This window comes from Notamacropus eugenii, chromosome 3, assembly GCF_028372415.1.
Source record: "Notamacropus eugenii isolate mMacEug1 chromosome 3, mMacEug1.pri_v2, whole genome shotgun sequence".
NCBI classification, from domain to species: domain Eukaryota; kingdom Metazoa; phylum Chordata; class Mammalia; order Diprotodontia; family Macropodidae; genus Notamacropus; species Notamacropus eugenii.
The window spans coordinates 333,280,450-333,302,798 of NC_092874.1; the positions used below are offsets into that span (position 1 = coordinate 333,280,450).

General features: G+C 38.7%; 1 protein-coding gene across 4 annotated transcripts in view; it reads left to right on the plus strand.

Moving 5' to 3' along the window:
* Nucleotides 1–12,857, plus strand: part of B4GALT1 (beta-1,4-galactosyltransferase 1) — an 84,832-nt gene extending 71,975 nt beyond the window's left edge. For all 4 annotated transcript variants that reach the window (XM_072597038.1, XM_072597039.1, XM_072597040.1 and 1 more), the window contains 4 exons: nucleotides 683–870; nucleotides 2,999–3,121; nucleotides 3,965–4,069; nucleotides 4,439–12,857. In XM_072597038.1, the coding sequence (XP_072453139.1) occupies nucleotides 683–870; nucleotides 2,999–3,121; nucleotides 3,965–4,069; nucleotides 4,439–4,571 (549 nt within the window). In that variant the 3' untranslated portion in view covers nucleotides 4,572–12,857. The remainder of the gene's footprint in view (nucleotides 1–682; nucleotides 871–2,998; nucleotides 3,122–3,964; nucleotides 4,070–4,438) is intronic.
* Nucleotides 12,858–22,349: the final 9,492 nt, after the last annotated feature.

Below are 22,349 nucleotides of genomic sequence, written 5' to 3' on the forward strand. Positions count from 1 at the left end.
ATCAAATAACTGATCAAATAAAAACTTTAGGAGAAAAGTAGATTAACAAATAAAGTGGTGACTGTGTATAATTGGAGTGTAACTGATCTATTCCAGTATTAGTTCCATTTGAGAACCTAGTAGCATCCTTTATTTCAGCAGATATTCAAGGACTTCCCCTTCATCTCCCTTTTTTAAAACTAGATTTTTCTCACTTTGAGACTAATGTGCTTTGCTCTTAGTGGTTTTCTGGAGTTTGGTAGCATTTACCGAAGGTAGATAGGTAGAAAGGAACATTATATCCTCGCTGTGGTTTTTTTATACCTCAGATTTAGTTTTTAAGAGTTCCACCCAGTGCCATTGTAGAGTGAGTGCTTGGAATGGTCCTCATTAGTCCTGAGTTGTGATTGTTAGCAGGTCAGAATCACAGTCCTTAGACAGATAGAATAAAGATTATTTTGTAACATTTTGCTGAAACTGTTGGCAATGTGCAAAACTATCAGCATTGGAGGATTGAACAGTGGGTGTGCATCATTAGCCTTTCCTATAAGTTGTCATGCCATTCTGTAGTCAAGATACTCAGGTAAGTATACTTATTGGCCGGAGTGAATGGGTTAGAGAACCAGTAAGATAGGTCCGTGCTGATGATTTTCCCATGGAGTTTTTGTAGTTTTAATGATTGCTTGTTTATTTTTAAACTTAGGATGGTGAAGGAACATTCAATCGTGCTAAGCTTCTGAATATAGGCTTTCAAGAAGCCTTGAAAGAATATGACTATGACTGCTTTGTATTTAGTGATGTAGATCTGATACCTATGGATGACAGGAACACCTACAGGTGTTTTGAGCAGCCCCGGCACCTCTCCGTATCAATGGATAAATTTGGATTCAGGTAAGATATCTTTCAGGTAAAAAAGGCTGAACTGTATTCATTCATTTGTCTTCCCATCTTATAGCATATTTAAGAATATCATTGTGCTTGTTATAATGACCAAGGATGGAGATGGGGGGGGTGGAATATTACCTCTTCTATCAGATACAGTATTATCATTGATCGGACAATTTCCTGAAGTAGAGATTAATATTATTTATCTACTAAAATGTGTATCTGTAAAAGCAGGGCATTTAAAAACTATTTTTAAAAAACACTTCCTTAAATGTATCAGTTAACCACCTTAGGTAAATCAAATGAGAAAGAAAATAAAATCCTATCTGAAATGCAGCATACTGGTAAGTTTCCTTCCAATCAATTGTTAAGAAAGGACAATGAAGTCCAGATACTCCATCCATATGCACATGAAAAGACTTTTTGTTGTTGAAATACTTCGTGGTGTTTGTAGGAATTATTTTATTTCGTCATTTTAAATGGGTTCCAGGTTTACTAATGTTGTTGTTCCTTTCCTCCTCCATTATGAGCATACAGCAATTTAATGAGAATCCATTTTTATGGTTTTCTGCAAAGAATTTCCCCATGCTTGTCTTGTTCATTGGTTGTTTTTTTTTTTAAGTAACTATGACTGTCAATAATATACCTCAAGACTTTTTTAAAAGCCAGTTGATTTCATAGCTAGAAGTAAAATAGCCTTATTAGATGATGTTTTTTTGAAATATAAAGTGGTTTGGTAGAAAGACCATTGAACTTGAAGGCCCAGTTTTGATGTTTAAGATCATTTTAGAGTTGGAATGAACCCAAAAGGCTGTCCAGTTTAACTCCCACATTTTACAGATTGAGGCCAGAGATACTAAAGCTTTAAATTTGCTTTAAATTTAAATCATAGGCGTGGCACCGTCTGAGCTCCAGTTTGCTTTTATCTGTAAAGTGGTGATGATACTAGGCAAAGCTCATGATCGTGAAGGAAACATTTAAGTACTTGGAAACACTTTTAAAATGACTTCCGGTGTGTGAAAGTATTAAATGTACTTTTTAGAAAAAGATTTCATTTAGTGAAATTCTATTTTAGGTGTGTGGGTTTTTTTTCTCTTTAGTTTTTATACTTTTTTCTTCCACCCCCTCTCCCTCTTCCTCCCTCACTTGGCCTCCCACTCTCTCTCCTTTCTCCCTTTCTGCAGTGAAACTCTTTCTACTCAGCCAGGGCTTTGTGTCCAATAGAATCACGTAGTCACAGACCTTGAAGGTGTCCTGAAAAAGTCTTTTAAAGCACCATTCCTTGGTTTAAGAGGATAAATTCCTAGAAGATCTAAGTGCATCTCGGTCAGATGGGTGTCTTCTAAAAGATCTAAGATAAAAGCTAATGCAACCCCCTTTGGCCACTTAATTTTTATAGTCAAGAAACGACTTAACCAATCCAACAAAGATATAAATTTAAGAAATTATACAAAGTGTCTAAGCCACTTGGTGTAGTGGGTAAAAGGGCTTGCTTCTGAGTAAGATAAGGTTCCAATCCCACTTCAGATAGTTGTTTGATCTTACAGTTAGTTATTTAACCGTTAGTACCCTCCAGGCATTTCACTAATACTTTCAAGTTACATTAGTGAAAGTTAAGATGTTCCCACCCTAGAATTCCTTGCATCCATGAAATCACTGATTGCATCTCCTCTCCTTACCCCCAAGTATATTTTCATTTTTTATGAAGTTTCTTTTGGGGGAAGGGTGTTAGACCTTATAAACAATAACTTCATACTTCTAGATACACTAGGAAAACAGAAATTAAGAAAGAGAGATCGATCCTTGAACCTTGGCGTGAGGGAAAAGTGGGTTTATGTCCCACCTCAACCACTAATTCTTGACAAAACCTTTCATTAAGTTTCTTCAAAAGTTACCTTTTCTAACAGTAAGAGTATTCTGACTTGACCTCCTTACAGGTTGTGAGGTCGGATATCTCAGATAATAATACCTTTAAAGATTTTAGTGACCTAAGACATCTATGTTGAATTAGATTGTTTATAAAATCTGTGAGTAAATGAGTATTAAGGCATATGTATCACTGGTCACCTCAGTCTTTTCCAGAGATGTAAAGTCAGTTGTACTAATGCTGTACTTGCTTCTTTCTCCCCTCTAGCTTACCTTATAACCAGTATTTTGGAGGTGTCTCTGCTCTAAGTAAAGAACAATTCCACAAAATAAATGGATTTCCTAATAACTATTGGGGTTGGGGAGGTGAAGATGATGATATTTATAACAGGTAAATATTTGTTCAAATTCTATGTGTATGTAACCATGAAAAAATTTCTACCACTCTTAGAAAGTGCATTTCTTCCTTCATGTGGTCATTTCCAAATTTGGGTCTCCTGTGCTGGGTCACCCTAAAAGATATTAAATTTTTAAAAATTATTATTATACTATTAATTATTATAAACTTAAAACAGAAACAATCAAATAAGCATACAAAACAAGGGGCAAAATCTTACCTAAATTCCATAACTTGTGAATTCTCATAGCATTTTAGGTACATAGAACATTTGTTTTGCAATATAGGTTTTTATTTACCTTTCTTATTTCTCTTCCTAGGCTGTAAACCCCTTGAGGACAGGGTAGTACCTTACTTATTTCTGTATCTCCTGCAGCATGCAGTACAGTGCTCCATGCACATAATAGATGTCAAACAAATATAGCTTCCGTGAATCTTGAATTCCAAGAAACCATGAGTGATGTAGCTTTGTAGGGAGAGTTACATTAGAAATAGGAAGAATTAATGAAAAAGAGTTGGTGTATGACAACTTTTATTTTTAAAATAAAAACAGTAGGATTTCAGTTCAAGGCATGAAGTACCTCTTGGCAAGGGTCACACTAAGTTCAATCATCTTCTCATTTGATAAATTAATGTTACTACAAAATATTAACTGCAGTATGGAGTTAAGTAGTTGTTGGGTCACTTACCTGATACTGTCTAGTATAGGAGTACTGAGCAAATCATTGATTGCACCATGCTAACCAGTATTTAAGACAATATTGCAAATTGCACTTATTTCAGTTGTTTACTACTTCCTCATGAGAATGACTGCCCTTTTTTTTTTTTTTAACACAGATTAGTTTATAAAGGCATGTCTATATCACGTCCAAATGCTGTTATTGGAAAGTGTCGGATGATTCGCCATTCAAGAGACCAAAAAAATGAACCCAATCCACAAAGGTGTGTTCTTAGTTTTCATTTCCTTTCTCTAGAGGATGCAAAGTGATGACTTTTCAGCATTCAATAACTGATTATTTGGGAAGAGAGTGGGAGTACTAGAATAACAGCCTAAGTTCAAACTTGCAGACACCTTGACAGTTTGTCATGTTCATGACATGAGGGTACTCTCTCTCTGGATATTTTTGTTTTGGTCTGTCCTGGAAATTGAGAATACCTTTCATCTGGTCCTAGCTAGATTAATTCAAACACCAGCTACTGGAGGTCATTCTAGGTACAAGGAAATATGGGAAGGGAAAGGAGAAGGAAGAGTTTTGATGGCTCTTATTTAGAGTTGGATTTTGACACCATTATTTGTTTTTCTGTTTACAGATTTGACAGAATTGCACACACTAGACAGACCATGAACTCTGACGGTTTGAACTCACTTAAGTACCAACTTTTGAAAATTCAGAAGTACCCTCTGTTTACCAAAATCACAGTGGATATCGGGTCACCAAGTTAGCATCTCAGTGAACTCAATAAAAAAGCAACAGTCAAGGACCTATGTTGACTCTCTTTGTAAACTTGCTGGAGTTTTTCCATTTTTGCCTTTTGTTTTACTACAATCAGAATGAACAGGAATGCCTCATGTAATTATTCAAAAACTTTCCAAATCACTAGGACGAGTGGGACTTCTTGCCCCCAACTTGACTCAGCACACGACTTTTCTAGCTGTAAGTTTTAGAGACTGTATATAAGCATTGTTGGTTATTTATACCCTCGTTGGAGACTATCTGATTATGGTTCCTAACAGCTTAACCTACAATAAGTTGACAATTGTGAACAGCTAAAAATCACTGCGTTCTAGCTTCAGTGATTGATGGTTAATTCCCAAGGATCAATCTGCCAAATTTTCATGTAATATATAAGAATTTTGTTGTAATTTGTTGTAATATTTAAATTTATGAAGGACTGGAAAATGCTGCTAAAATTGGTTTACAAGTTTACACTTTGGGAAATCAGTTGCCAGGTTCCAACCAGCTAGTAAGGGGTATGGCCCTTTAAGAACCAAAGGAGATATAAGAAAAAGTCCCAGGGGGTGGCTGAAAAGCTCTCCCCTTTTGCAGTTCCTACCTTATTCTTTAATTGGCATCATCTGTAATTCTCCTATGTCATTCAACAGCCTGACCTGGCTCTAACCTCTACCTTCCTCATCACTGACTCTTCCTCATGCTCATTCCTTTCTTTTCCTTCCTCTGCTGCTGTGATCTTAGGTCTCTGACTTACAAATTGTGCCTTGACTCAATCTGCTTGGCTGGTCTTTTCAGATTGGTCTCTTGTACCTTCTCCCACTATAGATGGATTCACTAGTACTTGACTTGAACATTTCTTTTTCTTCCTTGTGCCACAAACAAGCCTAAGTTGACTTAGCAGTTCTTCTGTTGACTCAACTGGTTCTTCTGTTGCCCTCTACTGGCACCTGAGAAACCTCTGTCCCAGAGCTCCACCATGGTTTATTGTAGATGTAGACTGGTCGTTGCTAAGTGCTATGGAGGCTCCTACAACTTCCCTTCCTGAATTGTAGGTCTGAAAATGATAGAATTCTAGCTGTTAGGGGTCTGATTTGAGGATAAATTTGCCCTTCAGTCTAAGTTGTGATCTTTGCCAAAGAGTCTTAAAGTTCCCCAATTCCAGGTTCAGATGTCTACCCAGTCTGCATCTCCCCTCCCAGCCCACTAGCCTCCTGTATCAATATTCTTCCCGAAAGGCTGAACAGGAAGACTGAGGAACTTTTCAATTTTTTTAAAATTTTACTGTATCTATTCATGCACCCCTTATGAACTTTTTCCATAGACTGTCTCTAAATGGGATTCTTCTCCAGCTGCCTCATTTATCTACCATCACTGGATGGTTGTTTTCTGCCTGCAGTCATACTGTAATCTTCCTGGCAGTCTCTGAATCCACTTAATTTCTTTATCAATGATGGTGGTCTATAGCTGAACCAACCTAGAGACTTATCCACAGAGGGAGGTGACTGCCAATCCATCAGTCCAGCAGCTACAGAAAGAGCAAGGTTCATTATAGAAGTTATGCCAGCCAGCCCTTTGGTTATTAAACTAACATCTAAGTTGAAATTAAACAGCTGTAGCTGGTCAGTGACCAAAAAACCTGGTTCACCCCACTCAGCACGCTCAGGTAGAGTTGGCCCATATCCATCATACCTCATTGATCAGTGTTTCTAACAAGAGAGATAATTCAGCTCTTGCCTAGATTTTCTTCAACCTGCTGTTCATATCAGAGCTTCCTGTTCTTTTCTACTTTGCTGTCTCCTTCCTTACTATAGAAAGTCTACATTGGGTAGCATCCATTCCTAGAGAATAGACCTAGAGGTTAAAGGAAGATCTCTTGCTTCTTTGGTGAGGCAGTGTCCACTGTGCTATGAACAGCCCTCTCCAGATTCAAGAGGAAACCTCAAAGGAAGTAACACATTGTTGAGAAGAGGCTCAGGTCCCATCTTTTTCCCGAGTACCCCCTTTATATTCAGCTACCTGACAAAAAGTAGCTTCTCAATTTGCCCCAAATCCATCTCCTTGATAAGAGAGGCCATTCACATGTGGCCTTTAATATCTATGACATTTTCTCAGGAAACACAAGACTCTTCAACTTCATCTTAGGCCTTACTGAGGGATTCAAATAGTTGATGTCACCTTGAGGCATGCTGTGCTCAGAATTCATCTGTCTAGGACACTTGCTGGACTGTATGGTTGTGTTCATGAGGGAAACAATGTCATAGTCCTTCCTAACCAAGCCTGTAAATGCCATCATGGTATGAGATAAATACCCTCTCCTCTAGTTCCATACTTGCTTTTCTAGACCAGACACATCTGTGAAAGACTGTGGAAGACCTCCAAACCAATTGTCTCTAAGAGAGGAAAAGGTGTTGAAAACTACCTTACAGATGAATTCGATAAATATATAAAATGTGTGGTCAAACCGCATGTGACCTCTGCAGGGTCTCTAGCATCTTCCAGCCACTTGATTTACTTTATTTTCCCATATGTTGTTAAGACTTACAGAGAGCATTATTTTAGGTGGATAACATTTCCAGAATCCAGTCCATTAAGCACACTATTTCATCTGGACCTTCTTGTCTTGTTTTTGGCAGAATGTGAGTTTTTTAAAATTTCAAAAATGTGGCTATGATAAGGAAGGATTTTTGCCACAGAATCTTGGCTGAAGGTCATGTTGACTCCTTCAAAACTATCCACATGGTCAAGCAGGACTTCCAGTGACCATAAGCCTGCCGCAACATCCACACAGAATCCTAGAATGTAAGAGTTGGAAGGGACCTTATACATAACTAAATTCATATATGAGAGCATTGGTCCTGGAGTCAGGAGGACCCAAGTTCAAATGTGGCCCCAGGTACCTACTAGCTGTGGGACCCTGGGCAAGTCACTTAACCCCAACCATTCATGAAAGGAATCCTCACTATACTGAACAAGTGGTCATCCAGCCTCATTCACCTTGAAGTCCTCCAAGGAGGGGGAGCCTACCACCTCTCAAGGCATCCTACCTGTTCCACTTTTAGACTATTTTCATTGTTAGGAAGTTTTTCCTGATATCAAGCCTAAATTTGCCTAGGCAGCTTCTACCTCTTGCTGCTAGCTCAGTCTTCTGGGGCCAAGCAACATAATCTAATCCCCTTTCCACCAGATAGTCCTTCATATACTTGAAGTAAAATATTGTGTCACCTTTAAGTCTTCTCCAGGTTAAACGTGCCCAATTCTTTCAACTGCTCTCCATATGACATGCCCTCAAGATCCTTCACTATCCTGATTGCCTTCCTCTGGACGCTCTCTCTTTATTTATTATTGTTCTTGAACTCAATCACAGAACTCCAGATGAGATCCAGTGAAGGCAAAGTATCCAGAGGGCAGGAAGGAACTATTCACCTTCCTGTTCCTGGAAGTTATGCTCCTGTTAATGCTGCCCATGAGTGCATTAGCTTTTTTTGAATGCTGTTATCACTTTCCTGACTCATTAAGCTTGGAATTCAGAACAGCTGCTGTCTATATCCGTGCCTTTCCCACCTTGTACTTTTGAAATTGTTATTTTTTTTTTAATTCAAGTACAGAACTTCACATTTATCTCTATTGAATTTTATCTTACTCAATTTACCAAAGACTGAACTAGGAAACTCAACAGGGTCCTATATCTCTATCAAGCCTCCTTTCCTTTTCCTCCAGTCCACGGATCATAACATCCCTAGGTCTTATGATGACTCTTCTTTTGGTCTTTAGGGCTATGGTGCCATCACTGTAGTGTTGGCCACCCTTTCAAAATACCCTGATTTCTTACCTGCTCCAGTCTTTCCCTCTTTCCCTATAGCTTGAATTTTCCTTAGCGATATCTTTTGGTTAAGTGGTCTCCCTACACATCTCATCTGACTGCAGCCTTTAATTTATCTCTTCTTTCAATACCCTGTCCGTAGCCTTGGAGGCAAAAAAATATACTTTTCCTTTGCTCACTGTAATCAAGAACTGATGAATAGATTATGCCGTTTGGACATTATAATAGTACTTGGACAATTATACCTCCTGTCACCAGGACAAATAGTAGGTATATCTTCCCAGGATTGACTTTTTTTTTTAACTACATAATCACTGTTGATATCCTCTCTTAAAACACCTCATTCCACGCCAAGTATGACTTTAACGTCTCTTCTACAATTCTCTTTGCCCTTTCCCCACAGTCTATGATTACTTGGTGGGACTAGGTACTATTCAGACTAACTCTCAGGCCCCCTTTTAGTAGACAAAGGTAGATTATAAATAGCATATAAATTATGGAGAGACCTTGCAAGTGGAGAACCAAGCATAACTCAGTACCCACAACCTGTATTCAGTGTGTCGTTCCTCAAAACACTGAACCATTCTTCATAGTCTGGATCATGAAACAGCTGGGCTTTCTCTTCTACCATTACTATCTCATCTACACCCCCACTGCTGTGGATCTTAGGGGCAAGCAAAGTTTGTGATATAGACCATCCTTGACTCATAACCAATATGGCAGCTAATACTACATTCTGGGTAGAAAGAACTGGGAACTGACTGCATGTTGGGGTACTCTTGACCACTGAAGGCAAAGACAGTCTTGACAGGGCTCCCCTGCCAAGCTCAGCTGTTAGGGGGCCAATGATAAGAAGGGCCCGAGATCCTTTAAGAACCAAAGAAATAAAATCTGCCAGACTCATTAAAAGGTGCTCAACTCTGCTGATTCTTGTATGGCCGCAGTTTGCCTCTAACCAGCTGTCTTGGCCATTTTTAGTCCTTCTCCTTTCCTTAGCTCTGACCTCTGGCCTATTCCTTACTCCTGTTCTCTATCGTACTCCCTTCTGGTCTTGTTTTAGCCAATATTCCTTTTGTCTACATTGCCTCTTCCCTGCTTGTGAATAGAACCCATTCTCCTCTGCCCTATTGGTTTCATTCAGTTACTTTCCTGCTCCCTCAACAACTCTTGTTGGATCCCCTGTACTTGACCTTTGTACTTCCTCTGTCCCTCTGATTCTTCTCCCAGTTTTGCTAAGGGCAATGAGCTTATTCTGTGCCTTTATAGAAGAGGCCTCTGCCACCTTCTGATTATACCAGAAAAGCCTATGAATTTCCCATCTGCTCACCTCTAGTTAGACATATCTGTATCAGAACTTTCCCCCCAGGTGATGCTATGAGTCTTTTTCTTTGACTGCATTGTAGGTGATATATTTTGTTTCACATACAAATACCAAAATTGTATGGAGAATGAGTGCAATTTAAATACCCTCTCCAGTTTGCTTTTCAAGTAATATTTGTTCTAAAGTTTAACTCAGCTACAGCAATTTCTGTAGTATTAAATATTTTTTGTCTCCCCCAAATTTTAATTCTGAGGGATTTTAGCCCTCAGAGCAAATGTTGGTTGCTAGATCGTTCAGTGCTCAGTCTCTAAATTACCTTATTTCTTTAAGGACTGATAAATATGTTTTAATCACAGTTTGTATTGTTTAAAATGAACAAATCGGGTTGTAATTGTGGGATAAAGGGATCTGTTTTGATTCAGGTTTTATACAGATGTTTAGTAGTCTTTAGGTCATGAAGAAGATTCACTCTTCTGGTAGTGTGACATAAACTTGAATTTCCTATATACACTTTAATTGTAATGTTTTAAATGTCATTGAAATTAAGAGTTGTTTGGGCAAAAATATGTGTATGCTGTATTCAGTATTAATGCCTTTTCATTTTACTGGGAGAAAAGATCATTTAAAAACCTTTCAGATGAGGCTGTGGAATGTCTCATGGTTATTCTCACATGTTTGGTTTGCCAGACATTGGAGCGTTGTCTGCCTTCCATCAGGTATGGTTGGTCACTAGTAACAAAGGGTCTACCTGCTAAGCCTCTGAGACAAAGCTTCCCTTTTGAGAGTAGGACATAGAAAGGTTAAAGAGACAGCATTTTTTCCCCCTTTGGGAAATCACTTTTTAATTATGAGGTGAAAGCTTACCTGGGCAGACTGTCCTGAGGTAGTATGGAAGACAAGCTGAGTGGAGTGCCCTCTTCCATTATAGACAGAATGGTAATGCTGTTTTCAGTATGTATTCCTAGACTTTTTATAGCCCCTAAGGACTCTTAGGTTCTGTTTTGTCTAGGAATAATCTTATGGCACTGGAATCCCCAAGTATCAACTGAGGCAATGTCTGTGTCAGCCCCTACCAGACCAATCCATTTTTTTCTTGTTTCTCAAACTCTTCTCCCTCCTACTTCTCTCTTCCCTTGTCATTTTCCTTCCCATCACAGTTCCCCCCTCTCCCTGCATTCAATTTTTCTTTCCCATCACTTACCTGTTTCCTAAGATTGCTGATGGCATTTTTTTGGCCATGCAGCAGCTCCCTTCTCCTTATAAACTCTTAACCAAGCTTAACTCAGGTGCCTCAAACTTTCTCCATGCCTCAAGTTTTTCTACAGTGGCTTTGATAATGGTGTAAATAATCTGTAAGATCCAGTAACCCACAATTGTAGTTGCCTGGTGCAGGGGAGAGAACGCTGGGTTTGGAATTCCAACAATGCTGGCTCTCCAAGCTATGTGACCTATAAGGTAAATCATATTTAAGCCTTACTTTTCTCTTTGTAAAATAGAGATAAATGATACCTACCTTACCTACCTCACAGGGTTGTTGTGAGGGTTATGTGAGATAATTGTATGTTAATCACTTTGTAAGCCTTATTAGCACTATGCTGTTACTTAAACCTGTTCCTTGGGATCTTAGCACATCAGAACAGGAGGTGAAATGAGAAAATTTCCACCCAGAAATCCCTGAATATTCAGCCTGAGTTAAGACTGGTTAAACTGACTAGGTTCAAAAGTATAACAATTACCCAAAGCCTAACTCTAGAGCTGGGGCCCACGTGTCAAGAGACCCAAGTTCTAGACCAGCTCTGTTATTAATTCACCGTGTGACTTTAGAACACTAGCCTTAAATGGACCAGAATTTGTTCCTATGTAAAATGAGGGATATGGTCTTGATGTCCCTCCCATCTCCCACGTTCCAGCCTTCCAACTTGCCCATCTGCTGTGGTGGCTGAATAGAGGATGGCCACTGGAAATTTTGATGTGCCTGAAAAACTGAAGATTGTTTTCCCTCCTTTATAACTGTAGCAACTGTATGGTCCCCAAATACCAGTGGATACCCTTTTTAAAATCATGGCTGTGATTTTCACTTTCCAAATTCTCAATAATTTTTTAAACTTTTCCCCCCAGGAAATGTTTTGTTTTGTTTTTTTCACCTGTTTTTCTTCTACTATCGCAACTGCTATGCAATGCAAAGAAATTGTTCTGTGAAGTTTTTAATCCGAATGGCTGTGTTCTCAGAGCCAAAAATGCTTTCCTTAGGAACATAGCTTTGGGAGAGAGGGTGATGCAAATCTTAAGAATTCATGGTCTCTCTTTCCCAGGTCACATCATAACCAGGGTTATTTTACAAAGTGCCTTTAAAAAAAAGGGGGGGGGAGTAAAAACCCAGAATAGCAACTTCTCTGGTGCCTATTTTAATTTAAAAACCAAATCCTGAAACCTCATTCACAGACTATTTCATATTCGTTCATTTCACTTTCAAACATTTGAGTATGTGGATCATTCTCTACACAAGGGAATACAAACATCTTTCCAGTCCTTACCCATTTCCTGGCCTTCTAGGGATTCTTTAGGAGAGTTAGCTATTGCTGAGTGTTCATGGGACGCATCTGTCAGACTGTGAAATTCCCATTGGACTCCACCAGTCCATGAAATGCAGTCATTGTTGTCTCTCTCTCTCTGGGATCTTTCAGGGTCTAGTTTTCTATGAGCATTTTTTTATCCAAGAGTGAATTGTGACTGTGAAATTATCATTTATGTTTCCATTATTTTACCTGTTCCATTTCTGGTCTCTAGGAAACTAATGAAAAGTACACACAATATAATTTCAGCATAAAAGAAAGTACGAGTGCCTGATTTTTCTTGAACTTGTACTCAGAGTTAGGTATGTTATGCTATTACTTTGAACTGTAAACATTACAGTAGCTTGTTACGGGGTCATTTGGTTTGTCTTCAAATCCTAATTCTGCTTTGCACTTTTTTTGTTAACTTTTGTGTGTGTGCACGTGTATATGTGTGTATATATACAATTATAAGAGCTGGGAGAATGGGTATTCCAGCCTTGATATTCATAACAGATGAGAACTGTATTTTTTTGCCTTTAAATTCATTAATGACTTGAATAAATGAGCTTATCTTTATAAATTTTTCTGTGTGATCTTAATTTATTGTTATTTGCCTGATATGTGATTTCGATACCGTTCTGGTACCAGCTTTAATAATAGCTAACATTTTTATAGCATTTACTATGTGCTAGGCACTGTGTTAAGTGCTATAAGAATAATAAATAATAATAGCAGTAAACATTTCTATATTGACTGTAATGTATCAGGCAGTTTATAGTTATCATTTCATTTTATCCTCATATCAACCCTAGAAAGTAGGTGCTATTATTCCCATTTGCAAATAAGAAAACTGAGGTTAAGTGACTTGCCCAGGGTCACGCAGCTAGTAAATGTCTGAGGCTGGGTTTGAACTCAGGTCTTCATGATTTCAGACCTGGCCCTCTATCCACGTCACCACCTAGCTGCTTAAGGGAATAATTAGTTGTATTCAAATCATCCTAGACTTGCAACCAGAACTAATCAGGGCCCAAAGCGTGATGTGCATAATGAATAGGAAGCATAACTAGTCTGTGCCATATTTGTAAAGCCAAGTAATGACCTAGGTAGACAGCAAGATGTGAAAACAGTAGCAGCTAACCTTTGTGTAGGTTTACAGAGTGTTCTACAAGTATCTCATTTGATCCTCATGGTAACCCTGGGAAGTAGGTGCTGTTTTATCCCCATTTTACAGATGAGGAAACTGAGGTAGCAGGGTAAGTGATTTTCCCGGGATCACAGGCTGATATGTGTTTGTGGACCTATCTGAAACTTGGTCTTCTTGACTCTAGGTCCAAGTGCTTTATCCACAGTGCTACTAGTTGACCATTATCGCCCAACTCTCATGTGGGTGGTGCAGAAATATCAGTGAACTGCTTTTGGAAAATTCCCATCTTTCACAATTCCATCCAACCTTCCAGTTTGCCCATCTGCTGTGGGTGGCTGACCAGAGTCCTACTGGAAATGACTGATAAACATAGGCACTCTCACCAAAATTAAAAAAAAAAAATGAGTCAGTCCAATTATGCCAATATTTTCCTACACAGTGACACATTCATTGTTAGTGAATGGCCCCTAGTCCCAGAAGATAGGTGGGGATCAGAATTAGATGAGTAAAAGGGGACGAGGCTGGTGGGTGGAGTGAAGGAGATAAGTTGCTGATTTTGGTGAGGATGGGGAGGGAGGCAAATGAAAGCCTGGATATAATGCAGAGGTAAAGAGATTTATCTCCTGCTAGGGAGGTTGGGGGGAATTGATTGAGCTTGGAAGTTCTGAGCTGTAGTAGAGCTCAAGCTGAGTTTTTGTACTAAGTCCAGCACCACTACGTTGATACTTCATCCTGCCGCTCTGTGATATAGTAAATAGAGTAGCACTGGCCCTTGAGTCACAATGTACCTGGGTTTAAATCCAACCTCAGATACTAGCTGTCTGAGCCTAGGCAAGTCATTTAGCACTATTTACCTTAGATTTCTTATCAGAAAAATAAGTTGGAGAAGGAAATGGCAAACCACTCCAATATCTTTGCCAAGAAAGCCCCAGATGTGATCACAGAGATTTGCGCAGGACTGACATGATTCAACAGCACCACTCCAAAACCAGGAATGGGAGCCCTAGGGCTGCTCTAAGAAGTGGTAAAACAACCCAGGTTAGAAATGTAGTGAGTCAAAGCTTCCGTGCTGAGCTATCAGTGGTTGCTGTACTTCCAGCCTGAACAAGATAGGGAGACTCAACCTGTAAAAATACAATAAAAGAGAATTACAGCTCCAAATTAGGAAAGAAGAGGGGGAAAACTTATAAGACCTCAGAGCCATGTCATCTTCAACAAAACTTGCAGAGTTAACCTTTTAGAAATGAGTAATATGCATTTTCAGAGTAACTCAGCCTATATTTTTAGATATGGTGCCATGATCATAGAATCTCCTAATTAAGGCTTAAGCTATTGCTTTGATCACCTGAAATAATGTTCTGTCAACCTGTCCCACACTTTTATCCAACTTTCACTAAAAAAAGTTCTGCTTCCAATACTATGCAATCCCACCAAACTGGCCTTCTCTCTGATCTGTTGCTCACATGTTGTCATTTTCCAGTTATGTCTGACATTTCATGACTCTATTTGGGGTTTTCTTGGAAAAGATACTGGAGTGGTTTGCCATTTCTTTTACAGATCATATTATAGATGAGGAAACTGAGGCAAACAGGGTTAAGTGACTTGCTCAGGGTGACACAGTAAGTGTCTGGGGCCACATTTGAACTCAGCAAAAGAAGTCTTCCTCTCCAGTATATAGAGGCCCAGCTATCTTCTGCACCACTTAGATGCCCACATGTTCCTTACATACAACATGCCATCTCTCATCTTCAGACTCCATGTCTTTTTCCTTGAAGTATCCCATGCCTGAAGGGGAATGGAGAGGATACATTAGGGGCAAATAAGTCTCCCTTTAAGACAGTTTTAGCACCTTCTTAGAAGCCTTTCTTGATGCTGCACTCTGCCTGCAACTGATAGTACCCTCCCGACCCTGCATCCCTGCATCTAATGACTTGGTTTATATTTGTTTCTATATTTCGCATTTATGTTTTATATCTATGTATGTAAATATGCTTGTGAGCAGGGATTGTATTGTTCTTTGTTTTTATAATACTCCAGAGTCTAGCATTAGGATAGGCACTTAATAACTTGTGGATTGACTGAATCAAGTTTATCACACTTTTTCCTCCACTTTAAAACATTAATAAGCAAGGTAGTTCTTTTATGGAGAAACCATTTTTAAAGGAATGGAGCTAACTACCTGAAACAGCTTGACATTTTTCTCATTGGTCCTTCCTAATCTTACATACCAATTTTATTGAGATTTTCCTTTATATATTTGAATCCTGTTTTGAACTTATGCCTTTCAGAGTTTGTTAGCTCCCAAGTCTTCAGGCTATCTCCTGGGCTTCTGAGGAGTCCCAGTTTTAAGCACTGTAAGGTTAGGTAAGAGGAAGGCACCAGTTGCCTGAAGGGGAAAGAGTGTGAGGCCCCCATCTCCTTTCTTCCTGTGTTAGAGCCAGTGAGACAAGAGAGATTCTCTTCCCCTAAGACCCTTTCACTGCCAACCCAGATAATCAGAGTTTGAGGGAAGATTCTTATGCCAGAAGAGTATGGAGGGAAAAAAGAACATACCATAGTGCTAAAATGGAAAAGAAACTTAGCAGTTTGGCCTGTGACCTTCCAGGTCAGTGTTCTGCTGGCTCAGTGGGGGATAATTGACAACCCACAATTGTGAGGCCTCATGACAGCTCCTATCAAAGCAGTGTCTTTTTTTGACAATTATTTTTCCTATATTCTATACCCTTTAAATCACTCAGGGTTATATTTTCAACACGAATTTGTCATCCAAATATTTACAATAATGGTGGCATATCTCTTGATAGTCTAAGATAACTCTTTCTAAAATTCTTCTATACTTTTTTCCACTGCTATGTGATAGTGAATAGACTGCTATGCCTGGAGTTGTGAAGACCTGAGTTTAAATCCAACCTTGGACAACTACTGTGTGGTATCCTGGGTGAGTCACTTAAGGCTAACTCTAACCCTATGAAGATAACTAGATACGTGTAAAAAGATTCGAAAAGAATAGGTGAAAGTGTCAGAGAGAAAGCTTCAGTAGCTTTAGCATCTAGGAAAAGCCTCCTGTAGAAGTTGCGATTTGAGCTAAGCCTGAAGACAACCAGGGAAATCAAGGAGTAGAACAATATTCCAGGCATGCCGGGTCATCATTGCAAAGGCACTGAGTTCAGAGGTGGAGTGTTGTGTACAAGCTACAGCAAGCAGGTGAGAATAACTCTATTATAGCATGTATAAGCCTAGAAAGGTAGGAAGGGGCCAGCTTTAAATGACATGGGATTCCATATTTTCTCCTGGAGGTAATAAGGATGCACTGGAGTTTATTGAGAAGGAAGGTGCCATGATCCATCCTGTTCTTTATTTTTTTTTAATTTTTATTTTTTTTCTCAATTACACAGAAACAAAAACTTTTGATATTCTTTTTTTAAATTTTGGATTCCAAGTTCCCTCCTTCTCTTTTCTCCCCCTTCCTGGAGATTCCAAACAATTTTAAACAGATTATACATGTACAGTCATATAAAACATTTCCATGTTACCATGTTGCAAAAGAGAACACAGACCAAGGACTCAAGACAAAGCATGCTATCCACCTGCAGAGAAAGAACTGATATTGTCTGAATGCAGACTGAGGCATGTTATTTTCCTTCCCTTGTTCTTTGTTTCTTTGTTCAAGTACAAAGTAACTAATACAGAAATATGTTACATAGTTACACATGTATAACCTGTATCAGATTTCTTACCATCTTGGAGAGGGAGAAAGGGAAGGAGGGATAGAATTTGGAACTTAACTTAAAAAAAAACCCAAATGTTAAAAAATTGTTTTAACATGTAATCAGGGGAAAAAATTAAAATAAATAAATATCTAAAAAAGGAAAGAAAAAAAGACAAAAAATCAGGAATAATAAAGTTTTAAAAAATGTTTCGATCTGTATTCGGACTCCATCAGTTCTTTCACTGGAGGTGGAAGGAGGTGGATAGCTTTTTTCATCATAAGTCCTTCAAAATTATCTTGGTTCATTGTATTGTTGAAAATAGCCTAAAGCATTCACAGTTGGTCATTGTTCAGTATTGCTGTTACTATGTACCTGGTTTTGCTTATTTCACCTTGCATCAGTTCATATAAGTCTTTCAAGTTTTTCTGAAAGTATACTATTTTATCATTTTTTATAGCACAATAGTATTCCATCCAGACCTCTGCTTTAGGAAAAATCAGTTTGGCAACTAAATGGAGGATAGACTGGAGTATGGAGAGATTTGTGGCAGGCAGACCAAACAACAGGTTATTGAAAGATGAGGGCCTCTACTAGGGTTGTAGCTGTGTGAGTAGGAAGAAGGGGACATATGAAGGAAAGGAAGGTAGAAATGGTGCCTATACTAGAGGAATGTCTATGTGAGTGGAGAGAAGGGGATATAAACAAGAAACATGAAAACAGAAATGACAAAATTTGGCAACAGTTTGTATTTGTGGGTTGAAAATGAGGAGTCGAAGATGTCACCAGAGTGGGGAATCTGGCTGACTGGTAGTATAGTGCTGCTGATGGTAATAGGGAAATTCAGAATGGGAAGGGTTATGGGGAAAAGATGATGAATCCTGTTTGGGACATGTTGAATTTGAGATGCTTATGGGACGTCCAGTGCAAGATGTCTGAAAGACAGATGGTGGCGTATGATCAGCTCAAGTGAGATCTCAACAAGAACCAGATATATAGATATAGGAATCATCTCCACAGAAATGATAACTGAACCCATAGGAGCTAATGAGATCAACAAGTGAAGTAGTATAGAAAGAGAAGAAAAGAAGTTCCAGAATAAAGTCTTGGGAGAAACGCACAGCTAGTGGACATGACATGGATGAAGAACCAACAAAAGAGACTAAGGAACCATCAGATAGATACAGGAAAATTAGGAGAGAGCAGTGACATGAGAACCTAGAGAGAAGGGAATAAGGAAAGGGAGTCAACAGTGTTAAATGATACAGAGATGAAGGGTGAAGATGAAGGGAAGAACATTAGAGCTGGTAATTGAGACATCTGTCAACTTTGGAGTGGGTTAGTTTCACCAACTCATAACCTCCAATTATAAGGTTGGAAACCAGAGGGTTTAGAAGAAAGGCAGAGGAAAAGTGGAGGTAACTAAGGTAGACAGCTTTCTCAGAGAGATTAGCTGAGGAAGGAGGGGAATTTATAGAATAATTATTGCAGGGATGGTTGGATCAAGTGAGGATTTTTTAAGTAGGAGGAAACTATATAGTTATGTTTGTAAATAGCATGGAGGGAGTTTGAAGATAAAAAGCGAGTGGGGATGATAGTGGGGGCATCTGCTAGAAAAGAAGGTCTGCCATGATCAGGGATAAAGGGTAGGGGAATTGAGATGAAATCAATAACTACTGAATCACAGGCCTACATTTTAATCTCTATAAAGTCTTTATGAAAACATGAAACAGGAACTGAGAGACTTTCACAGAAAAGACTTTCCACTGCAAACCATATCTTTAAAGTTATACCAGTGAATGAAAGATCTAGTGAATATAAGATTCTGCTTATTTTTTAATTTTAAAAGTCATTTGACTCAGTAAAACAAAATATAACATCTGAAAGCCACAATTCCCAAAGCTATGTATCAGTGAACTCACAATGCCGCCATAGTATATTTAAAATTTTCTACTTAGCAACATAATAAATAGAACTGTTAACTATTTCTCTTGGCCTAAGGGAGCTTCAACAGAAGAAGTTTGGGAAGCTCTGACTTAAAAGGTCTCCTTGAACAAGGTACCTCTTATATACAAGTCCAGACCATGTAAAATTTCTTGATAGATGCAACTACAGAGAATTTATTCAGTGATCCTCCAATTTGTAATATCAAGCTAAGCATAAAACGTGGAAACTTATGCTTGCCAAAGGTTTTCATCAATCTCATGAAGGATATTATGCACAAAGTCCAAATGGAAAAGGAATTCCCCATAGATGTGTTCCTTCAGATGGTTCTGTTGGCTAATGACACTGTGTTTATTCCATTAAATCCCCAAATAATACAGAATTTCCTCAGTGAGATCCACAGCCATTCGGTTATTTAGACATCTGTTGGATCTCTCCTCCTGCCAAAAACAGACCAGCTAATCATTTCTTGACTTGCCTTAATCATAATTTCATCCTTCAAAAAGCGAAGGAACCAACAAAGGGAAAATTCTCATCTGGACGTGACTCGCAGCATTACTGGGGTGTAAACAATGGGAGCCTAGGGAAGAAAAAACCACTTCTTTTTAGAATTTGTGATAATTGAGAGGAACATGAGGAAGAGTTTTTTGTATTCATGTTAGGTTTAGGGAAAGTAGATTTCAAAGGGCTCAAAAAAAGATGGGATCTCCTGGCCTAAAAATTCCACAAGAGATAGGAACCCAGGACAGTTGGGAAACTATTAAGAATAATAGTCTGACAGCATTACAGTAAAGTAAAAAACTTTGAAAGAATTAGGAACTCATCAGCATAATGACTAGTCAGGATTCCAGAAGAAAAGTGGTATATGCCACCCACTTCATGATAGGTGAAGTACTCGAAGTGCAAAATGAGACAATTTTTTTTTTAATATAGCCAATGTGGAAGTTGATTTTGATTCAGTATACATTGTATAAATTTTTGCCCACTTCACTTTAATTATGAAGAAAAAAATATGAAAGACTTTAGAACTCTTATCAATGTAATGATAAATCATGAATCCAGAGGACAAAGATGTAACATGCCACCCAAAATGCAGAGTGACATGGACATGGCCAATTTGGGAAGTTTTTTTAGCTGGATTATATATATTTGCTATGGAGCTTTTTTTTTAGGGCTTTTTGTTATTTAAAAGGGAGAGGGGAGTTGGAGAGAGAGAAAATAAATGTTTGTATAATGAATTACTTAAAGCAAAACAAAAAATAATTCCAGAAGAACTAAAACCCAGAATGAGCTTAGACTGATGGAAATATCTAAAGATAGAATCACTAATTAGAGTGAATGAGACAATTGCAACTTACAACAGAAAGAAGTCATGGCTATTCAATTCTAATGTTGTGAAAGAGAATGAACTTTGGACTGGAAAGGGCAGGAGAAAGTGGCTACTATGAGGTTGATACTCAAGACAGATCCAGGGAGATAGTAAAAAAGCACCTGTTACCTAGATGAAGTTGTCATTAAACCCAGATGAATTACAATATAGAGTACTGAAAGAAGTGACAGAAGTAATTATTTTTGCCATTATGCATGATTAGGAGGCATTATGTATAATGTTAATGTAAGGTCAATGATGGGTGGGAAGAAGTTAAAGACCTTCCCCACCCATTAATAGCCCTCAATACCTTTTGTTAATTTCTATTGAGTCACTCTGAAAACTGTATGAATACTGTGAGGTTTTACTTTGGGGCTTACTTATTAGTAATGTTTGTTTGGCCAAAGGAGACTCTGGGTAGATGCTAAGGAGCCCCCTGGCTTTGAAAACCTAGATGTTGGTGCTTCTCTCTCCCCTGTAACTATGTATGTATTTAATGGTCAGACAGTTGGATCTCTCTATTGATCTGTGATGCATGTATTGCTTATGGTCAGGCAGTTGGAAGCCCTGTCTGTTGCTCTTTCTGTTTGTAATTTCTGCTTGTAATTTCTGTTTGCATTTTCTCTGAAGTTCAGGGGGCTGACTTTTCCCCCTGAACTAAGTGAATGATATATGTGCTTGATTAAAGTGACTGTTGACCCCTCAAAGTTGCTTTCCTTTTAGAAAAGCAGATCTAAGAACCTGTACAGCAGGCCCTCCTGTGTATGCCAGGGTCCTTGCTGTTACATTATGGTCCTGTGAAAATAGCACTGACTATAATTGGAGGACCCAGGTTCAAATCCTACCTCTGGCCCTTCTCATCTATATGACCTCAGAGTAGTCATTTGACCCACAGGACTTCAGTGTCCTAATCTAGAAAATGAGGACATTGAACTAATGGTCTCTAAGAATTCTTTTTATTCTAGTTTTATGAGCCTATAGTTTTGGAAACATAGAGACTTCTTGATAAAATGGTGGAATGAACTGCTTGAAAAGTCACTCAGCTCTCATTCATATACCCAAGAAAAACTTTAAAATGGCACCAGAATGAATAGCAATGAATAAATCTAGTGAGGAAACTATAATAAGTGTCATCATCCAGTGCAGTCTTATTTAGTAAGTCAGCCAGAAGCTGGAAAGGGTGCTGTCAGAAAAGTCATCTTGAAGGGAAACAAAAAAGGTAGAAACCTGCTATTGAAGACCAGGGGCCCTCCAGACTCACTTAAAATCTGTGGCACTGTATGACTAGGAGTGGGGGAACCAGTGGGCTTAGACAAGAAGGTCTATTATGGTTAGAGAGCTGAGGCAGTGTGACTTTTGACAGGGGTCAGGAGCTGAAGGCACTATGAGTCATGGTGTGTTGGTGTACACAGCCTTATACATGGACTTGGGAGCTGGCAGTGGTAAAGTAAATTATGTTGGTGTGGTTATTGGCAATGCGCCAGGAGATAACAATGCTCAGACCCTGGAAGATCTTAAAGTCTATGATAGTGACATGAGCTGAGACAGAGAGCCCTGAAGATCCAGTACTCTGAATCCTGATGGCAAAGGGCTCATAATATATAAAATATAATGGGACTCCAAGGTCAGATGCATCACAGGAAGCAGCAGCAGGAGTACAGTAATTGAGACCCAGACAAAACCAGCAAAAATCATACCACTCAAGAGTGAAGAATAGATATGCTGGCACAGAGTTCCAATTCAGAAACTAAGGATGAAAACAAAGTAAATAGAAGACAGCACTAACTAAGATCTATAGATAGATAGATAGATCCAGAGAAGCCCAGGAGCCAAACTCAGAAGAAGAGGATAATTTTACACCAACTATGGCAAACTTGACCCTGAAATTAGAAGGGACAAAACAACTCA